At 54.0% G+C, this 16,587-nt stretch overlaps 1 protein-coding gene and 1 long non-coding RNA gene across 3 annotated transcripts; both read right to left on the bottom strand.

Moving 5' to 3' along the window:
- Positions 1-1,469: 1,469 nt before the first annotated feature.
- Crybb3 (crystallin beta B3) lies at positions 1,470-5,945 on the bottom strand. Its single transcript, XM_051161969.1, has 5 exons — positions 5,801-5,945; positions 5,150-5,268; positions 3,867-3,999; positions 3,017-3,159; positions 1,470-1,651 (listed from the first exon to the last, which is right to left on the bottom strand). Exons 1-5 carry the CDS (start codon positions 5,873-5,875, stop codon positions 1,486-1,488), a joined length of 636 nt encoding a protein of 211 aa, XP_051017926.1. The 5' UTR covers positions 5,876-5,945; the 3' UTR covers positions 1,470-1,485.
- A 3,838-nt stretch (positions 5,946-9,783) lies between these two features.
- LOC127202977 (uncharacterized) lies at positions 9,784-10,157 on the bottom strand. 2 transcript variants are annotated; one of them, XR_007832363.1, is made up of 3 exons: positions 10,106-10,157; positions 9,942-9,982; positions 9,784-9,900 (listed from the first exon to the last, which is right to left on the bottom strand). It is a non-coding gene; the product is annotated as an uncharacterized LOC127202977 (long non-coding RNA). The 2 variants fall into 2 exon arrangements; XR_007832364.1 differs by lacking the exon at positions 10,106-10,157 and adding an exon at positions 10,024-10,070.
- Between the last annotated feature and the right edge of the window lie 6,430 nt (positions 10,158-16,587).

The following is a 16,587-nucleotide window of genomic DNA, read 5'->3' as shown; positions in this document are numbered from 1 at the left end:
TCAAGTGGATTAATATGACCTGTTCTCTCACAAGACGGTTCCGATCCCACTCTTGGGATTGTAAAGAAAATAGGTTTATCTCTCCTTCAGGAATCTATCCAAAGGGACTGTGACTGTTATCTGTAACACCCCTTTGGTGTCTTGAAATGAAATTAACTACAGCCCATCTTCACACAGATTCTCAGAACAAAGCTGTTAAGAAGGCCTATCTTTAACTGGGCTGTACAGACTGCCTTGATACAATGTCGCATTAGCTACCGGCTTCGACAAAGCCGGGGCAGGGTGAAGAGAAAGGCAGGTGGCTGGCCTACCTTGAACTGTAGGCTAAAGAATGGTGCGATACAATGTTGCAATAGCTTAGGGCTTTGACAAAGCTAGGGTCGGGTGGAGGAAGGAAGGCAGCCGGAGGTTTCTGTTTTCAACCGGCACAGCATTTGGCTAGGGCGTTATTATTGAGTGAATGTGCGTTAGTATCTCTCTACCTTAAGCTTGTTCAAACACCATGAGAAAAAAATGCCTGGGTGCCAGGATGGTTCTACCTGAGGGGTAAGGACCCTGGGCTAATCAAGTGGCAGCTCTGGGGAAGTTTCCTCCTCAGCAGGAGACCTCAGAGCCAGCTGCCTGGCTGCAGAGAGCCCTGAGCTGCAGCCAGGGGCATAGGAATGCTCAGTGCACAGGGAGGGCAGTCATAGCTGCCTTGGGAGTACCGTGAAGGTCAGCACAGTATTAGCAGCCCCTGTGTGGGGACAAGGGGCTTCGGAGCAGCCTGGGAGTCCTGGTCCTCCCCCTTGAAAGCTGTGCCACTGAGGGCAGCGCATGTCAGCTCTCTGTACCTCTGTTTCTCTGCAAATCAGATTGGTTTCAGCTACGGCAGCCCTATGCTCTGGTGGCTTATGTCCCTCTGCCTCCAGCAGGGCATGGCACTTGCCACATAAAAGAATAGCAATGGGTTTAACTGGCAGATAGGAGAATACGGGAGACATGAGTGACACGGGCACGGATGGGAGAAAGGAAGGACAGACAAACTGACAGATGGAAGGAGGATAGATAGCTCTATCTATGGATGGATGATGGATGGATGGATGGGAAGATAGATGGATGGTAGCAAGGATATATGAATATATATGATGGAAAGAAGAAAACATAGAAGAAAAAGAAGGAAAAATGGGTAGATGACAGATGAGTGGGTAGGAAGATGGATGGAAGGACGGATAAATGAACAGATGAGAGGGTGGACAGGCAGACGGACAGCTGTTCAGATGCAGGCACTGGTGGCAGAAGTAAGCTTGTGGCAGAGAAGACGTGGTCCTCAGCTGACAGGACTAGATTTGGGCACAGACGCACCCCCTCCTCCCTGCCTTGCCTATCTTGGCCCCTGAAGCAGCCCCACCACAGGAAGTGACGCAGACAGGGCAGCATGGCTGGTGGGCTTTATTGATCAGGGTCGGGAGGGCACACCGGCATTGTCCCCTAGGACCCACATCCTCAGCTGCTCAGGAAACAGCCACGCTTGTGCCACTTCTGGTCACGGATGCGTCGCACGGACTGCAGCTGCGGCTGATTGGCGTCCCACTCATTCCAGTGGCGGAACTCGCCCCGCTCGAACACGTATTGGCGCCCACGGTAGCCGGGGAACTCATAGCCCACCCACCTGAGGAGAATGGGTGAGTGAGGTGAGGCGCGTCCCTCCAGTCGCCCTCCACGCTGCTGGTACATCCCTTTAAAGCTCTTTAAGGCCTGCATTTGCTATGCCTCCCACCTATCTCAAGTCCTCCTTGGCTCCCCAGCGCCCCTGGGATGAATCTAACCATCCACCCTTCTCCAAGCGTCTCTTGCCTCACCTCTCCACACATTCCATCCCCCAGCCCTTCATCCCACCGTGCGGCAGAGTCTGAGCCTTCGAACCCGCCATCCCTTCTGACTGATCTGTTCTTCCTTGCCTGACCTTCTATCTCCTGGGAGGTCACACATACCCCTGGGGCTCTCAGAGGCACCTCTACCAGTGTGCCCGTCACACTCACCATCAGACTGACGTAACTGAGAGAAGGGCTACCCAGCTCTAAGTGCCCACAGGACCCCCATCCCTGCTGCTCAGGAAAAAGCCACCGAGTACACTCTCAGCATCACCTTTCCAGGCTCCATCCCAGGTTCAAACCCACAAGGGAAGGGAAAGGCAAGGTGACCCCGAGGTTTTGTTAGGGGAAACAGCAAGCCAGCTCACAGCTACTCGCTCCAGACTCTGATAATAACAGAGACTGTAAGATCAAGGTCACCCTGAGAATTCAGGTCTCCAGGCCTAGGAGTTAGGGGAGCCATAGGGACCTGGGTGTAGACCACACGGTGGGGGCTAGTTACAAAACCAAAACAACAAAACCGGCTAGGAGTCTAGGCTGCCTAGGAACCTCAGTGGAGCAGGAGGCTGGTGCTGAGGCATTCTCATGGGGGGAGGGGAGAGGGAGGGGGAGAAAGGCAAGAGAGAATAAGGAGGGAGAGAGGGGAGGGACGGAGGGAGAGAGAGGGGGGGGGAGAGGGGAGGGAGGGAGGGAGAGAGAGAGAGATTATGAACTTGTGCACAGTACTGGGGATAGAGTTCAACTCTTGAACATTGTTTGGTTTGGTTTGGTTTGGTTTTTAAGAAAGCCAGGATTTCCTCCCAGTAGCTCTGGTTGTTCTGGAACTCCCTCTGTAGATCAGGCTGAACTTGAACTTACAGAGATCCACCTGCCTTTGCCTCCCAGGTGCTCTGATTAAAGGCGTGCACACTACCGTGCCCTTACCGCAACTCTTGGATTTTTGAGGCAGGACCTGGCTCTGGAGCTCAGGCCACTTTTGAACTCTTACTCTTCCTGGCGAGCTCCTGGGTGCTAGGATGTTGGACCAGTCCACCACTTCCTCCAGCACGCGGGCTCTGAGTGCGGATGGGCTCAGAGCCACTGGTGGCTGTGGTGAGCCTGGTGCTACAGGAACAGCCACCAGGGAATAGGGCTGGAGTATAGGGGGCTGGGGGTTCCCTTACGTCCCATTGATGACTCGGATGCTGGCCACACGGTCCTGGAACCCGTGGGCCCACAGGCTGGGCACATCATCATCCACTATCTCCATCTTGCGCCCACTGAAGGCTGGGTTCTCAAACAGGTGCAGCTTGTGGTCTGGGCCATCCTGGGAGAAAAGGTCAAGGGTGAGAGGGGGCCACAACCAGAACAGGGAGAATCTTTTCAACGCAAGAGAGCAGGCCTCAAGACAACCCCACCTCCCGCGGCTGAGCAAGACAGGGGAAGGCGACTGGACAGATCTCATTCCACCCGTCTTCACCACCAGAAAGAGAAACTGAGGCTCAAAGGGCACCACAAAGACTTAATGTTCCAGCCTCCTCTCTCCTAGGTTGAATCTGGCTTCATCTTCCTGGGTTCTCTTCCCCTGCTAGCTAAAAACAACTCTGTCCAGACACTGGGAGGAGGAGCTGCGGTGGCTTCTGTGTGGATGGAGCAGTGGTTTGGTGGTTCAGTGGCCTCACAGACCGTGTCCCCTTCAGGAAGTGTCAGGCAGGAGTGCGGACTGTCTTGAAGTGATTTTCTGGGCTTTTGAGCTCTGTGTTTCTTTTAGCAGTATTGATCTGATGAGCCTGGACTATGAGGCCTCTTGGGTTAATTAGGTTACTATGAGAGGGTCCAGGGTCATGCCCGGATAGTTCAGGACTGGGATCCTGTGCCCTTCCCCAGGGCCCACTCAGCAGCCAGCTTTTTCTCCCTCCATACCATTGTTGAGGAAAGAATCTGAGGCCTGTCCAGGCAGGATCGCAGTGGCCACACACACACACACACACACACACACACACACACACACGGATAGCAACAGCCCTGACTCACAATGTGCAAAGGCCGGAGAGACAGGAGAATGTCACTGCGTCGGCTGCTGGACCAGGCATCCCAGCGAGGGTAGTCCCCCTTCTCCAGGACAAACTGCTCCCCACGGAAGGCCCTGCGCTCGAACGCCAGCCACCTGAGAGTGGTAGGAACAGGGTCACCTCTGGGGTGGCTGAGCAGGGACCCACATGCAGGAGAAAGGGCATACCTTGACTGCACACCCTCCCCATCCCTAACCCAGGACAGATGCCCTGTACAGCCTGCTGCTAGGGGGGCTCCGGGACTGATGCCCTAGTCCAGAAGCCTATCAGGGACATGCTGAGAGTCCACGTGTGTCCACGCTTGGGAGGAGTTTTGATAAAAAGAAAAAAAAATCCCCTAAAGTGACTGCCATAGGCTGACCAAAAGATCCATGGGTGAGGGGCTGGAGCTCTTGCTCAGCAGTTAAGATCACTGACTGCTGCTACAGGGGCCAAGGTTCAAGTCCCAGCACAGATGGCAGCTCATGGCCGGCACAACTCCAGTTCTGGGAGATCCAGTGACCTCTTCTGGCCACCAAGGGTACTGCAGGCACTTGGTGCCAAGGCCTGCCCTTTTCCCCCCCCCCCCCCCCCCCCCCCTTGTATCCACCCATCCACTTTGCTTCCCTTGCTCTCTGAAATCCACACCACTGTTTGTCCTCAGGTGAGGAGACACAGCTGGCAGACATGCGGCCCAAGTTTATAAACAGAAAGTTCCAGAACCTAGACTTGATCTCAAGGCCAGAGCTCAGTGCCCTGCACAAGGGCCTGCTGCCTCGAGGGCGAGCTCCAGGCACCTAGCTTTTCTGGCCTCAGTTCCCTCTGCTACGCCAGTGATAAAAAGGGCGGAGCCCTCCTGCTCTAATGCATGTGAAACTCTACAGCCTGGTGCCTGTGGAGAACAAGAGAGGGTATGGGGTTCTCTGGAACTGGGGCTACAGAAAGTCGTGAGCTGCAACGTGGCTGCTGGGACTTGAAGCCAAGTCCTCTGCAACAACAGGAGTAGGTGCTCTTAAGTGCTGAACCATCTCTTCAGCCCCTATTTATATAACTGTATACAGCTGGTGTTAATTTGGTGTTTCATCTCTGAACTGGGCGCCAGCTGGCCTCCCTCCTGTTCCTGCCACACACCACAGTGATCTAAAGCCAGGATTCTGACGTTTTATGAATCGGGAAACTGAGGCAAAGAAAGGCAGGGTGTGGTCTAAGGGCCCAGGGCAGAACTGGGGCTGAGGCTGGGGCAGTGGGCACTGGCCAGGTACTCACGGTCCAGACTCCACTTGGATGGAGCCCACCTTCTCCAGCAGGCTGTCGGTGAGGTTGGGACACTCGGCTGAGAGCTCACATCGCTTTCCCTGGAAGTTCTCTAACTCATACACAGTCACCTGGAATGACAGAGGTGAGAGCCTTGCCTCCAAAGTCCCTCCCTCGAAACAGCAGGGGGCGGGGCACCTGCTCCCCCCCAGCCTGAAACACACAGGTCTGCAGCGCCCCCTGGTGGCCACAGTGAGAAATTACAACAATGTCACAGCTCCTGCCTATTAAAATCACCAGAGCAGACTCAGAAATGCCCACATGTTCCTACATTCCTTCACCCCATCCATGTCAGACGCTCCCTCCAAAGCCTCAGCCTGGCTTGGAAGGGACAGAGTCAGCAACGCCACACTTCTCCCATCTGCCAGACAGGCTCCTGCCATCCGCTTTATCTCAGGACAACTCTAAGGCCGAGGACAGCTGGCATCACTCCCATTTTAAAGATGAAGCTGTCAGCGCCCAGAGACACCAAGAGACTCATGCATGGCCACACAGGAAAGGCAGAGCTTGAAGCTGCATCCCCTGAAGCCTGGTGCTCCTGTGCTCCACGGAGTTGTTTGCTGCCCTCGGCCCTAGCCTGAGGTCCCACTGAGTCCCAGGTACCTTGTAGCTGCCCCCAAGGCCTCCGTGGCTCTTGCCAGCTGCAGCCTGCTCAGGTGCACTGTGCTGCTCTGCCATCTCTCCAGGGACACTTCTGCCTCAGACCAGAGCCGAACCAGGTCACCAGCTCCTCCCAGCGGTATCAGGTGCCGACGTGACTGGAACCAAACAGTAGCGAGGCCCTTGCTGCCCATGGCTCGTAGCCATGAATTAAGATCTGTAGTCAGTCAGTCAGCAAACACCCCCTGGCCACAGGCTCCGTGCCATGCATCTGGCCAGTCAGTGGAGTTGGGGAATCTCAGGGACCCAGAGAAGCAAGAGCACCTTACTGAGGCCACAGGGAAGAAAGGACTCAGACCAGATCGGCATCCTTTCCACCCCGACACTAAAATGCTCTCTGCACAAGGATGGACATCTCTATTGGCCTCTCTGCAGCCTCAGTGACCAGGACAGGACACCATTGTCAGGGTGGACAGCAGACCATAGCAGGCAGGAAAAAACAGAAAGACTGTGGAATGGGCCTGGTCTTCGGAACCCATTTCGTCCATGAAGCTGACTGCTCACCCTCTTGAGTGCTTGCTCTGTGTTCTAGGCTTTTGCAGAGTGGACCCTGGCAGGCTCTCTTAGCTTTAGGGACAGAGACACAGGATTCAGGCTCTGCAGACTTCTGCACACAGGCCTGTGCACACATACACTGTCCTTCACACACCTGTCCCTGATCCTTGTCTCCCTCATGGCCTGTCCTGGCACAGTGGTGTGAGGCCCATCAGCTGCATCTAACCACTATCAGCAGGACATGGGGCTTGGCCCACCTCATGGGGTCACCCCCATATACCTGAAGGGTCCTTTCCCATCCTCAGAGCCGGCCAGTCCTTGGCCCCTAGCCTACACACAGTTTCGTGCTCAAACCCACAGACAAGGCAGTTCCCCAGGTCCATCGGCAGTCAGGCCTAGAGGCAGTCTTGCGTCCTGAAGGTCGGTCAGCCCCTACTCTCAAGTGAGCCGGGCACCAGCCATGCACACCCATAGAAAGCCGAGGTTGCACCTTCCACAATGCACACGTCCCCCCTGCCTCACCCAGTCCAGTACAAACCTGCTTCAAGGGCCAGCTGTCCCCAGACTGGCCTGCCTCCAAGGCCGGCCTATTTATGGGCATGTTCTGTTGGCCCAGCAACATTGTGGCCTGCTGAGATAGCACCCTGTCCACCCAATCCTGTCCGGGCCATTTCACCCTAATGGGAAGGCTGGGGAGGCCCCCAAGGCCAGTCACCTCCGGCGCAACTCTGATGACTTCCTGGGGACTGATGGCTTTTGCTGGCTTTGTGGGAGGCCCGACAGACTAGACAGAGGGCATGGAGCACAAACCCCTCCTGTGACCCCCAATTCTCCTTCTCGAGTTTCTCAGGGCCATAGGGATGTCAGCATCCCTAGACAGGTGCAGGCTCTGGATCTTGAAGCAGGGGACTCTTGGCTCCATGTGCTGGGCAGCCTGAATTTGAAGCCAGAGCACCACGAACGCCTTTCTAAATCCACGCAGACACTCACACGGCTGTCACCTCAGTGAAGATGTGATCCTCCTGAGAGCAGCACATATGAGTGGCAGCTGTCATTTATAGAAGACCTATTAATGGGAGTTTGGTGTTGATCTGTTCTCAGCATCTTTAGGGGAGAAGCTTTGATCTTCATATTAACAATGAGGAAGAAACTGTGTTCAGAAAGACCACATCAGTTACTTAGCATTACATAGCTGTTTGCTGTAGGCTCAAATCCTCAAGTCAGCCTAAAACCTGATTACTGGATCCTTGGGGGTGTTATCAGTGACCACACCCCCCCAGACTCTGAATTTTAAAGATCCCATGGCTGAGGTGGGTCACTTATGTCTCAGGGTCATAGCTACAAATAGGTTTGGGTTTTGGTGTGTGAGTATGTATTCTCTGAGCGAGTATGTGTGTGGCTGGGTGGAGCTGTGTGTGAACACAGGCCAGCGGAGTCTGGTGGCCTTCCCTATAGCTCTTTGCCTTATTTCTGAGGCAGGGCCCCTCACTGAACATGGAGCAAGGCCCAGAGGCAGCCCACAGGCATCCTCCTGCCTCAGTCCCCAACCTCTAAGACAGGATCCTCCGTGTAGCCCTGGCTGTCCTAGGACTCACTCTGTAGACCAGGCTAGCCTTGATCTCGGAGATCTGCCTCCTGAGTGCTAGGATTAAAAGGCATGTGCCACCACGGCCTGGATCACCACCGCCTTTTCATGGGTTGCCAGAGATCTGAACTTGGGTCCTTGTGCTTGCACAGCCATTTACCATCGCTCCATCCCCACAAACTAATGTGTAAGTTATCACTAGGTCACTGTGACCAAAATGCCTGACAGAAACAAGGGCAGACAGTTTCAGGCTGCTCAGGCCAGGGTTGCTAGTCTCCACACACTTATAGAGCGTCTCATGGCAGGAGGTGTGTGGTGGACAAAGTTCTTTGCCTTGAGGCAAACCACGGAGCAGAAAGACAGACACAGGATGGGGTCAGGGCAGAACGCTCTGGAAGACCAGCTCCCTGGCCACTTCTTCCAGTCAGACCCACCTCCCAAGGACTCCAAAACTTTCCAGCACTGCCATCTGGGAACCAGCTGTCTACACATGAGATGACGGGGGATATTCTGTGACAATGCAGGGTTTCTTTCTCCTGAGACTGTATGGCTGGGGGGGGGGGAGGGGGGAGAGGGGAGGGGGAGGGGGGGAGGGGGGAGAGCCAGTGCGGTTTGTTGGTTTGGCATGAGGGAGGCCAGCACCACACAAACCAATACTCCAAAGCTTCTCACTAATGTGGTGGCATTGTCCTGTAACCCCAGCACTTGGGAAACTGAGACAGGAGGATCAGGAATTCAAGACTAGCCTTGACTACGTTGCAGGTTTGAGGCCAGCCTGAGCTGTCTCAAGGAGAAGTCATGTGAGCACAGCATACATCACATGGCTGTCAGTTTATTCCATACCCCCAGAGCCCTGCCTACCATGGACTTTTCACACCAATGGCCACTTCCTGCCACAGGTAACAGGGCCAAGAGAGCTTCCTTTCTGAGGCAGTTGTCTCTGGCTGGGATACAAAGAAAAGAACAGTGCTGGGGGCAGCATGGCACCCTCTCTCCATTGGACCCTTCAGTGTCCTGAGCACTCTGCCATCTCAACACTTCTGCCTGCTATCCCCTAACACACAGCTCTGAACATCAGCACCGCTGCCCTCCAGAGCCACACCACTCTTAGCAAGGATGGAACAGGGCATTGCCCTGTGAGGGGGCTTGCTGCTCAGTATCTCTACCAAAGCCTCTAACCACAGTGCTGGAGAGTTTTACAACTCATCGGAGAAGAGGGAGCCTCAATTGAGAAAATGGCTCTAGGGCTGGAGAGATGGTTCAGTGGTTAAGAGCCCTGTCTGCTCTTCCAAAGGTCCTGAGTTCAATTCCCAGCAACCACATGGTGGCTCACAACCACCTATACTGAGATCTGGTGCCCTCTACTGGCGTGCAAGCTAACATGCAGGCAGAACACTGTATAAATAATAAATAAGTCTTTTTTTAAAAAAAGAAGAAAGAAAGAAAGAAAGAAAGAAAGAAAAGAAAAGAAAATGGCTCCATAAGATCAGGCTGTGGGCAAGCCTGTAAGGCATTTCTTAATTATGATTGATGGGGGAGGACCCAGGCGTGGTGGCCCTGGGTTCTGTAAGAAAGCAGGCCAAGCAAGCCATGGGGAGCAAGCCAGCAAACAGCCCCTCTGTGGCCTCTGTATCGGCTCCTGCCTCTGGGTTCCTGCCCCGCTTGGGTTCCTGCCCTCATGGCTTTCGATGATGAAGTGTCATAATGGAACCGTGAGCAAAGTCAGCCCTTTTCTTCTCAATTGGATTTTGATCGTGGTGGTTTCATCATTACCTAAGACAACTATAATGCCTGAGTAGCTACTGACTAGCACCTCTGGGGGCTTATATTGTCAACTTGACAGGACCTAGAGTCACGCACAGGAGATGCCTCTGGGCACACCTGCGAGGGGTCACCTAGCTTATGTCAGCCTCTGGGCACACCTGCGAGGGGTCACCTAGCTTATGTCAGCCTCTGGGCACACCTGTGAGGGGTCACCTAGCTTATGTCAGCCTCTGGGCACACCTGCGAGGGGTCACCTAGCTTATGTCAGCCTCTGGGCACACCTGTGAGGGGTTACCTAGCTTATGTCAGCCTCTGGGCACACCTGCGAGGGGTCACCTAGCTTATGTCAGCCTCTGGGCACACCTGCGAGGGCTCACCTAGCTTATGTCAGCCTCTGGGCACACCTGCGAGGGGTCACCTAGCTTATGTCAGCCTCTGGGCACACCTGCGAGGGGTCACCTAGCTTATGTCAGTCTCTGGGCACACCTGCGAGGGGTCACCTAGCTTATGTCAGTCTCTGGGCACACCTGCGAGGGCTCACCTAGCTTATGTCAGTCTCTGGGGCACACCTGCGAGGGCTCACCTAGCTTATGTCAGTCTCTGGGCACACCTGCGAGGGGTCACCTAGCTTATGTCAGTCTCTGGGCACACCTGCGAGGGGTCACCTAGCTTATGTCAGTCTCTGGGCACACCTGCGAGGGCTCACCTAGCTTATGTCAGTCTCTGGGCACACCTGCGAGGGGTCACCTAGCTTATGTCAGTCTCTGGGCACACCTGCGAGGGGTCACCTAGCTTATGTCAGTCTCTGGGCACACCTGCGAGGGGTCACCTAGCTTATGTCAGTCTCTGGGCACACCTGCGAGGGGTCACCTAGCTTATGTCAGCCTCTGGGCACACCTGTGAGGGGTTACCTAGATTATGTCAGCCTCTGGGGACACCCGAGTGGGCTTATATAGATTAGGTCATCTCTGGGCACACTTGTGAGGGGTCACCTAGCTTATGTCAGCCTCTGGGCACACCTGTGAGGAGTTACCTAGATTATGTCAGCCTCTGGGGACACCCGAGTGGGCTTATATAGATTAGGTTGTCTCTGGGCACCCCTGTGATGTTGTATTGTCAGCCTCTGAGCACATCTGTGAGGGATTTTCCAGATAAGGCTAATTGGTGTGGGAAAGTCCATTGCAATGATTAGCTTTCATTTGAAACTTGACAAAACCTAGAATCCCAGTGAGGGATCATCTACACTGGGTTGCCTGTGGACACATCTGTGGGAATTGTCCTAAGCAAGATCATTGATGTGGCAAGTCTCACGCTAAATGTGGGCGGCACCATTCCCTAGTCAGGGCGTTAAGCTGCTAAGGGTGGAGAGACTGAGGTGGGCAGAAGGAAGCAAAGCTACCCTCATGTCTCTCTGCTCTTGAGTGTGAGCAGCCAAAGTTGTCCCTGTGGACGGGGCTGACACTGGGATTATAAACCAAATACATATTTTCTCCACAAACTGCTTCTCTTTGGAGTGTTTTATTACAGCCACAGAAGTCAAACTAGAACACCCACCTTAAAAACCTGGACAGAAGGCCATCTAAGGGATGAGCACTTGCGTTTGCCTTTTGCTCTCTACCACAGCTGCCTCAGAACCCAGCTGCTTCAGCCTCCTAGCACAGACGGAAGACCAGCGGCTTCCCAGGAGTCCTCCAGCTCCAGACGAGGCCCACTGAGGTGTCCGTGTCACGACTGAGCAGAACCCACCTTCAGCTTCCCTGGTGTGAAGACACCTAATGTCGGGTTGCTTGGGTCATACTGTGAAAGGCAGCCTAATCCGTGACCTTTGAGCACATATTCATCCCCCCAGTCCCACCCTCTAGAAAACCTGAGTATTCCCGAGTAGACTGTTCATCAGCCTCCCTAGATATGCTGTTGACTAGCATTCCTGGATAGTGTCAGTTTGAGACAACACAGAGCCAGCTGATAAGGGGATCTCGTTGACCACAAGGACCTAGAGGCATCTCTGCAGGGAATATATCTTGAGTAGTATTTGACATAGGACGGTTTGGCTCGCTGTGGGTGACACCAGTTCCCTGTCAGGTGGTCCTGACTAGCTAAGCATGGGCCTGAAAACAAGCCAGTAAAACCAGTAAGCAGGGCTGGGTATGGTAGCACATGCCTGTGATCCCAGCACTTGGGAGGCAGAGGCAGGCGGATCGCTGTGAGTTCGTGGCCAGCCTGGTCTACAAAGCAAGTCCAGGACAGCCAAGGCTATACTGAGAAACCTTGTCTCGAAAAACCTAAAAGAAAAAAACTAAACCAAACCACCCTGCCTTGATGGCCCTTCCTGCTCGAGTCCCTGCCTTGATGCCCCTTCCTGCTCGAGTCCCTGCCTTGATGCCCCTCAATTGAAGGACAGTGGTGTGGAAGTGTTGGCCAATTAGACCTTTCTCCCGTAAGTTGCTTGTGGGTAGGGACTCATCACAGCAATGGAAAAGAAAACCAAAACAGCTAAGTTATAAACATCCCTAGCTAGGTTGTTGGTTAGCATCCTTGGGTATTCTGTTGTTTCATCTCTAGGTTGGCTACCAACTCCATCCCTGGGTAGGTTATCAACTGGGCATCATTGGGTAGGCTGTCGATTAACTTCCCTGAGTAAGCTAGCATTTGTCATCCCTGGGTAGGTTAGCAATGGGTAGGCTGTTGATTAACTTCCCTGGGTAGGCTAGCACTCACCATCCTGGATTGATTATTGACTATCATTAGGTTCATTGTTGATTAGCACCCTGACCTCTACTTACCAATGGCCCTAGCATCTCCTCTCTCCTGTAAAACTCGAGTGTTTCCACCATTGCCAATGGCCTCCCTGGGACAACCCTCCTAGAGACCATCCCACCATAACTCTTCCCACAAATGCTGCCAGCACGCGCGCGCGCACACACACACACACACACACACACACACACACACACACACACACACACACACACGATTCTGTAGCTAAGAAGAACCAGCACAGAGAGACTCTGCAGCCAGAAAGGAGCAGAGTGGGGATTCTACTGTCTTGAGCGTCAGTGATCACCAGCTTATTTCTATATCTCCCAGGATGAACGGCCACACATCGGGGGGGGGGGGGGGGGGGGGGCCAGAGTCTCCTTCCTGCTGCCCAGACACAGCTCAGTACAAAAGCAGCCTTGACTGTGTGTGGGAGGGCAGGACCCAGGGTTGCCTACTCACAGACACAAGCTTCAGCAGCACAACTGACATGAAAACTTTATTTACTATTTTTGGAGCCTGGGTGTGCCCACCTTTGCACATGCAGAGCTCACCCCATTTAGTGCAGTCGGCTGGATTCCCGGCTGCCTGTCTGTGCCAGTAAAACTCTTACGGTGACAAAATATAAAAGCACAGGGGACATCCGGTCACTGTGAAGTCCAGGAAGCCCCATCTGTTTTGACAATAAAAAATATAGGTTTTTATAGATGAGTTCTCAGTCACGCAGCTAGGTCCTTCCTGGGACTCGCTACGGTGCCCACCGTCCGCCTTCATCCCAAAGTCCTGCAGCTTGTGGACTGGTAAGGCAACTGTCAAGAGCGCCACAGACGGGACGCGCACCTTGTGAGTCCTTCCTAGCGTGACCCGAATATCCCAGGCAGGACCCAGAAGGACAATTAGGAAAATATATACCCTATATTCACATATATAATTCCATTCTCCCACCCCAGCATACAAAGCGTGTTGAGGACCACGATCCTTGTAGAACAGAGTAAGAAAACAACTTGGTACAAATGCCTTCTGTGTATCAATATATCACCTCTGCAAGCCCCATATAACAGAGTCTGTAAGGCGACACGGGACGACATTAAAAAGCAGAGATTGTCCTCCAGAGACTAGCAGAGATTTTTTTTTTTTTTTAAAGCTGGCTCAACGCTGCCAGGGATTGTCACAGCATAGGTGACATTAAAAGTTTAAGGAGATGCTTGGAGGGTAAAGGACGCAGGCTGTAAGGTCCCCCTTCCTGTGGGAGCCACAGAGACAAAGGGGACGCTCTGGGGTGTAATGGGGGTCCGAGACGGGGACAGGTGAAGTCACGTCCCCCTGCCTGCTGCCTTCTGACATGGCCTCAGGTTTCTAGAACATGACTTCCCTAGATTGGCAACAGGGGTCCTCTCTCACTGAGGGGCTGGAGGCCAGGGAAGACTCAGAAAACAGAGAGGGGCTGCTAGTCCTCTGGGACTCCCTCCTCCTCAAGACTGTCCCCAGCAATGTCGGGAACTCGGGGTTAGGGTTAGGATCTGCTCCCTGTCGACACGTGGTGGGGCAAAGGCACATTTGGAGGGTACAGCATCTCTGCGGCCCAAATGATTTGCCAGGGCTGAGTGTTAAGAAGGGGTGGGCGTGTTTTCACTTTGCAATCAAGCCTAGATCTTAAAAGCAGGATTGACACAGCAGCCCTTACCCGGCTCCCTGCCACACACCCCCAGGACCAGTTGGGCTTCCCTCAGGGAAATCCCACTAGGATTTTCCCAATCCCTGCTCAGAGCCTGAGGGCCTGGGCCTATCCCCAAGGCTCTTTGCTTTAGCAGTTGCCTCCTAGAGGCGGCCTCATTGTAGGAGAGAACCTTCGGCTTGTTCCCCTAGGATACAGACCCCTCTGACCCTGTCTGTCCCTGCATCCTACCCAACCCAGGCCTTCAGATAAATTTTACACTAGGCTCCCGAATTCCCCAGGGCCACTGGATTCTCTGTTGTAGCTGAGGACTCCCCACAGTGTCATGCAATTTCACACTCAGGCCTCTGTATGTGAGGACAGGGCAGGGGGGATTATCCAAATGCCAACTGTCAAAACGCTAATGGGAAAAGAGGGAGTCTATGGAGCATAGGTGGGGCTCTGCAGACAGCCAGAGTTACCAGGAGGGGGGCTGCGGGGAGAGGCAGGTGTCTGAACTGCACACCTGACTAAGGCATATTAGGTTCCTTTAAAAGGAGTGTCCTGGTGAAAGCAAGGAGTAAGCAAACAACACACTCCTTAGCCCCAGAGTCCTCGCCTGGTTTAGAAAAGTGGACTAAATGAGCCAGTCACCCATGCTCAGCATTGCCTGTGCTGCAGGGACCCTAAAAAGGGGTGGGGGTGGGGGGACATGGTCAACCCGCACCACAAGGGTCACTCCAGGCCCAGTGAGGTGGTCAGATCTTGTGTTCTGGAGGGATGGAGGAAAAAAAAAAAAGATAAAAATTCTGGCCCTGGGCCAGTGCCAAGGTCAGCACGTGGGAGTTCACGTGGAATCAAACTGATTTCTTGTCAATCAAGCCTGAGAGGTCACAAGACAGACAAGGCAAACTCATTTGGATTCTACTGTGCCTTCCGGGATAGACAGGAGCACCTCCCACCACCACGGCTTCTTCCTGCCCGGTACGGAGAAAGGAGGCCAAGGGGAGTCAGAGTCAAAGCCCACTGTTCCTTTGTCTTGTTCTTCTGTCCCGGGCCTCCAGCTTTTTCGTGTAGCCAAGGATGGCCCTGAACTTCCAAGCCCCCTCCTCCTACCCGCTAGGTGCTAGAATCACAGGTGTGCACCACCACAACAGATTTATGTGGTACTGGGGACAGAACCCGGGGCCTCCTGTGTGTTAGACACACACCCCACCCACAGAGCCACACCCTTAGCCCTGTTTTAGAGCAAGTCCCTGGCAGGCTACTGGGTCCAAATCGCTGCAGAACACAAAAATGGATTCTAAAAACAAAACGGGAACCATGGAAGCATCTGTAAGGAGACTGAACCCTAAATGATTTTGGGGGGTGCGTGTCCGCTCACCAGTAGCTCATGGAAGAAAGGGGATGCTGTGTGTGAGCAGATGCACAGCATCAGGTGTGGGTGAGGCCTGCAGTCTCCATGGTGCTAAACACCTCAGCCCACAGGCACCCCAAAGCCACTGAGCATGCCATCCTTCCATCACACCCTTCCAAAGGGAAAACAGGCAGAGGGGGAGAGGCAGAGCGAGAAGACAGAGAGGCAGTCACGGAGGGAGAGGCGGGCCTCCACCCCATTTGCAAGTAATAGATTTACAGAGAATGACCTTTGCCACTGACGATGCCAGGGCAGCGGTGGGCACAAGTGCCAGCCAGGCAGGCACCCATCAGAACACCAGACCCAGGGCCCTCCACAGCCGTGGGCCACCTTGGACCTGCCCAAGCATGTCACCAAGGCAAGGTTGGAAAAAGGTGTCTGGAAGGAAGCTGCTGGCACGGTGGGCAGCTGGCCTGGTGCGTCAGTGTTGGCAGCTGGTGTTGGGGCTTCCGATGTCACCTTGAACTTAGAAAAGGGAATAAGATGAGTGGTGTCTAAAGCACAGAAGCTTTGAGAGTGGCTAAGGAGTCAGGCCTGAGCATCAGGCTCGAGGTTCCCGCTACAGGAGACTTTCAGGTGCACAGATGGCCCCGGACAATCACTCCGCCAGGTGGGTCATGGACGGCGGGGTGGGGCAGGGCCTGCATCTGTTCTGAGCTGACTTAGCCAGGCGTTCTCTCCTGGAGGATACGGGGATTCTGAAAAGATGGGAAAGAAAGTCGCCCATAGCAGGTCTGGTATGAGCAGCCAAGGCACCGACCGTTCAGACTGAGGTTCGTAACCCCTGGGACTAAGGGGCAAAGGCCACCCCGTGGAGATCAGAGCAAGCCAGACACGGACAAGGGTGGAAGTCCCAAGGCAACTGGACACTGTCCATCCACCCTGCAGTCAGCGCTGAAGCACACGCACGTTATTGCTTTATCCCCCTCGAAAGCAAACACTGAAGTGGTGAGATGCAGGCCAACTGTGCGCTCGGCCCCATGGGAAGGACAGGTGTGCGGACTGAATGACAGGTGTGCTTATAAATCTGAATGCAGGATCTTAGTGGGGGGAAAGAG

The sequence above is a fragment of the Acomys russatus genome, chromosome 19 (genome assembly GCF_903995435.1).
Source record: "Acomys russatus chromosome 19, mAcoRus1.1, whole genome shotgun sequence".
In the NCBI taxonomy this organism is placed as follows: Eukaryota; Metazoa; Chordata; class Mammalia; order Rodentia; family Muridae; genus Acomys; species Acomys russatus.
The sequence above is the reverse complement of the archived record's forward strand: the minus strand, read 5'-3'. Positions and strand labels throughout refer to the sequence as shown.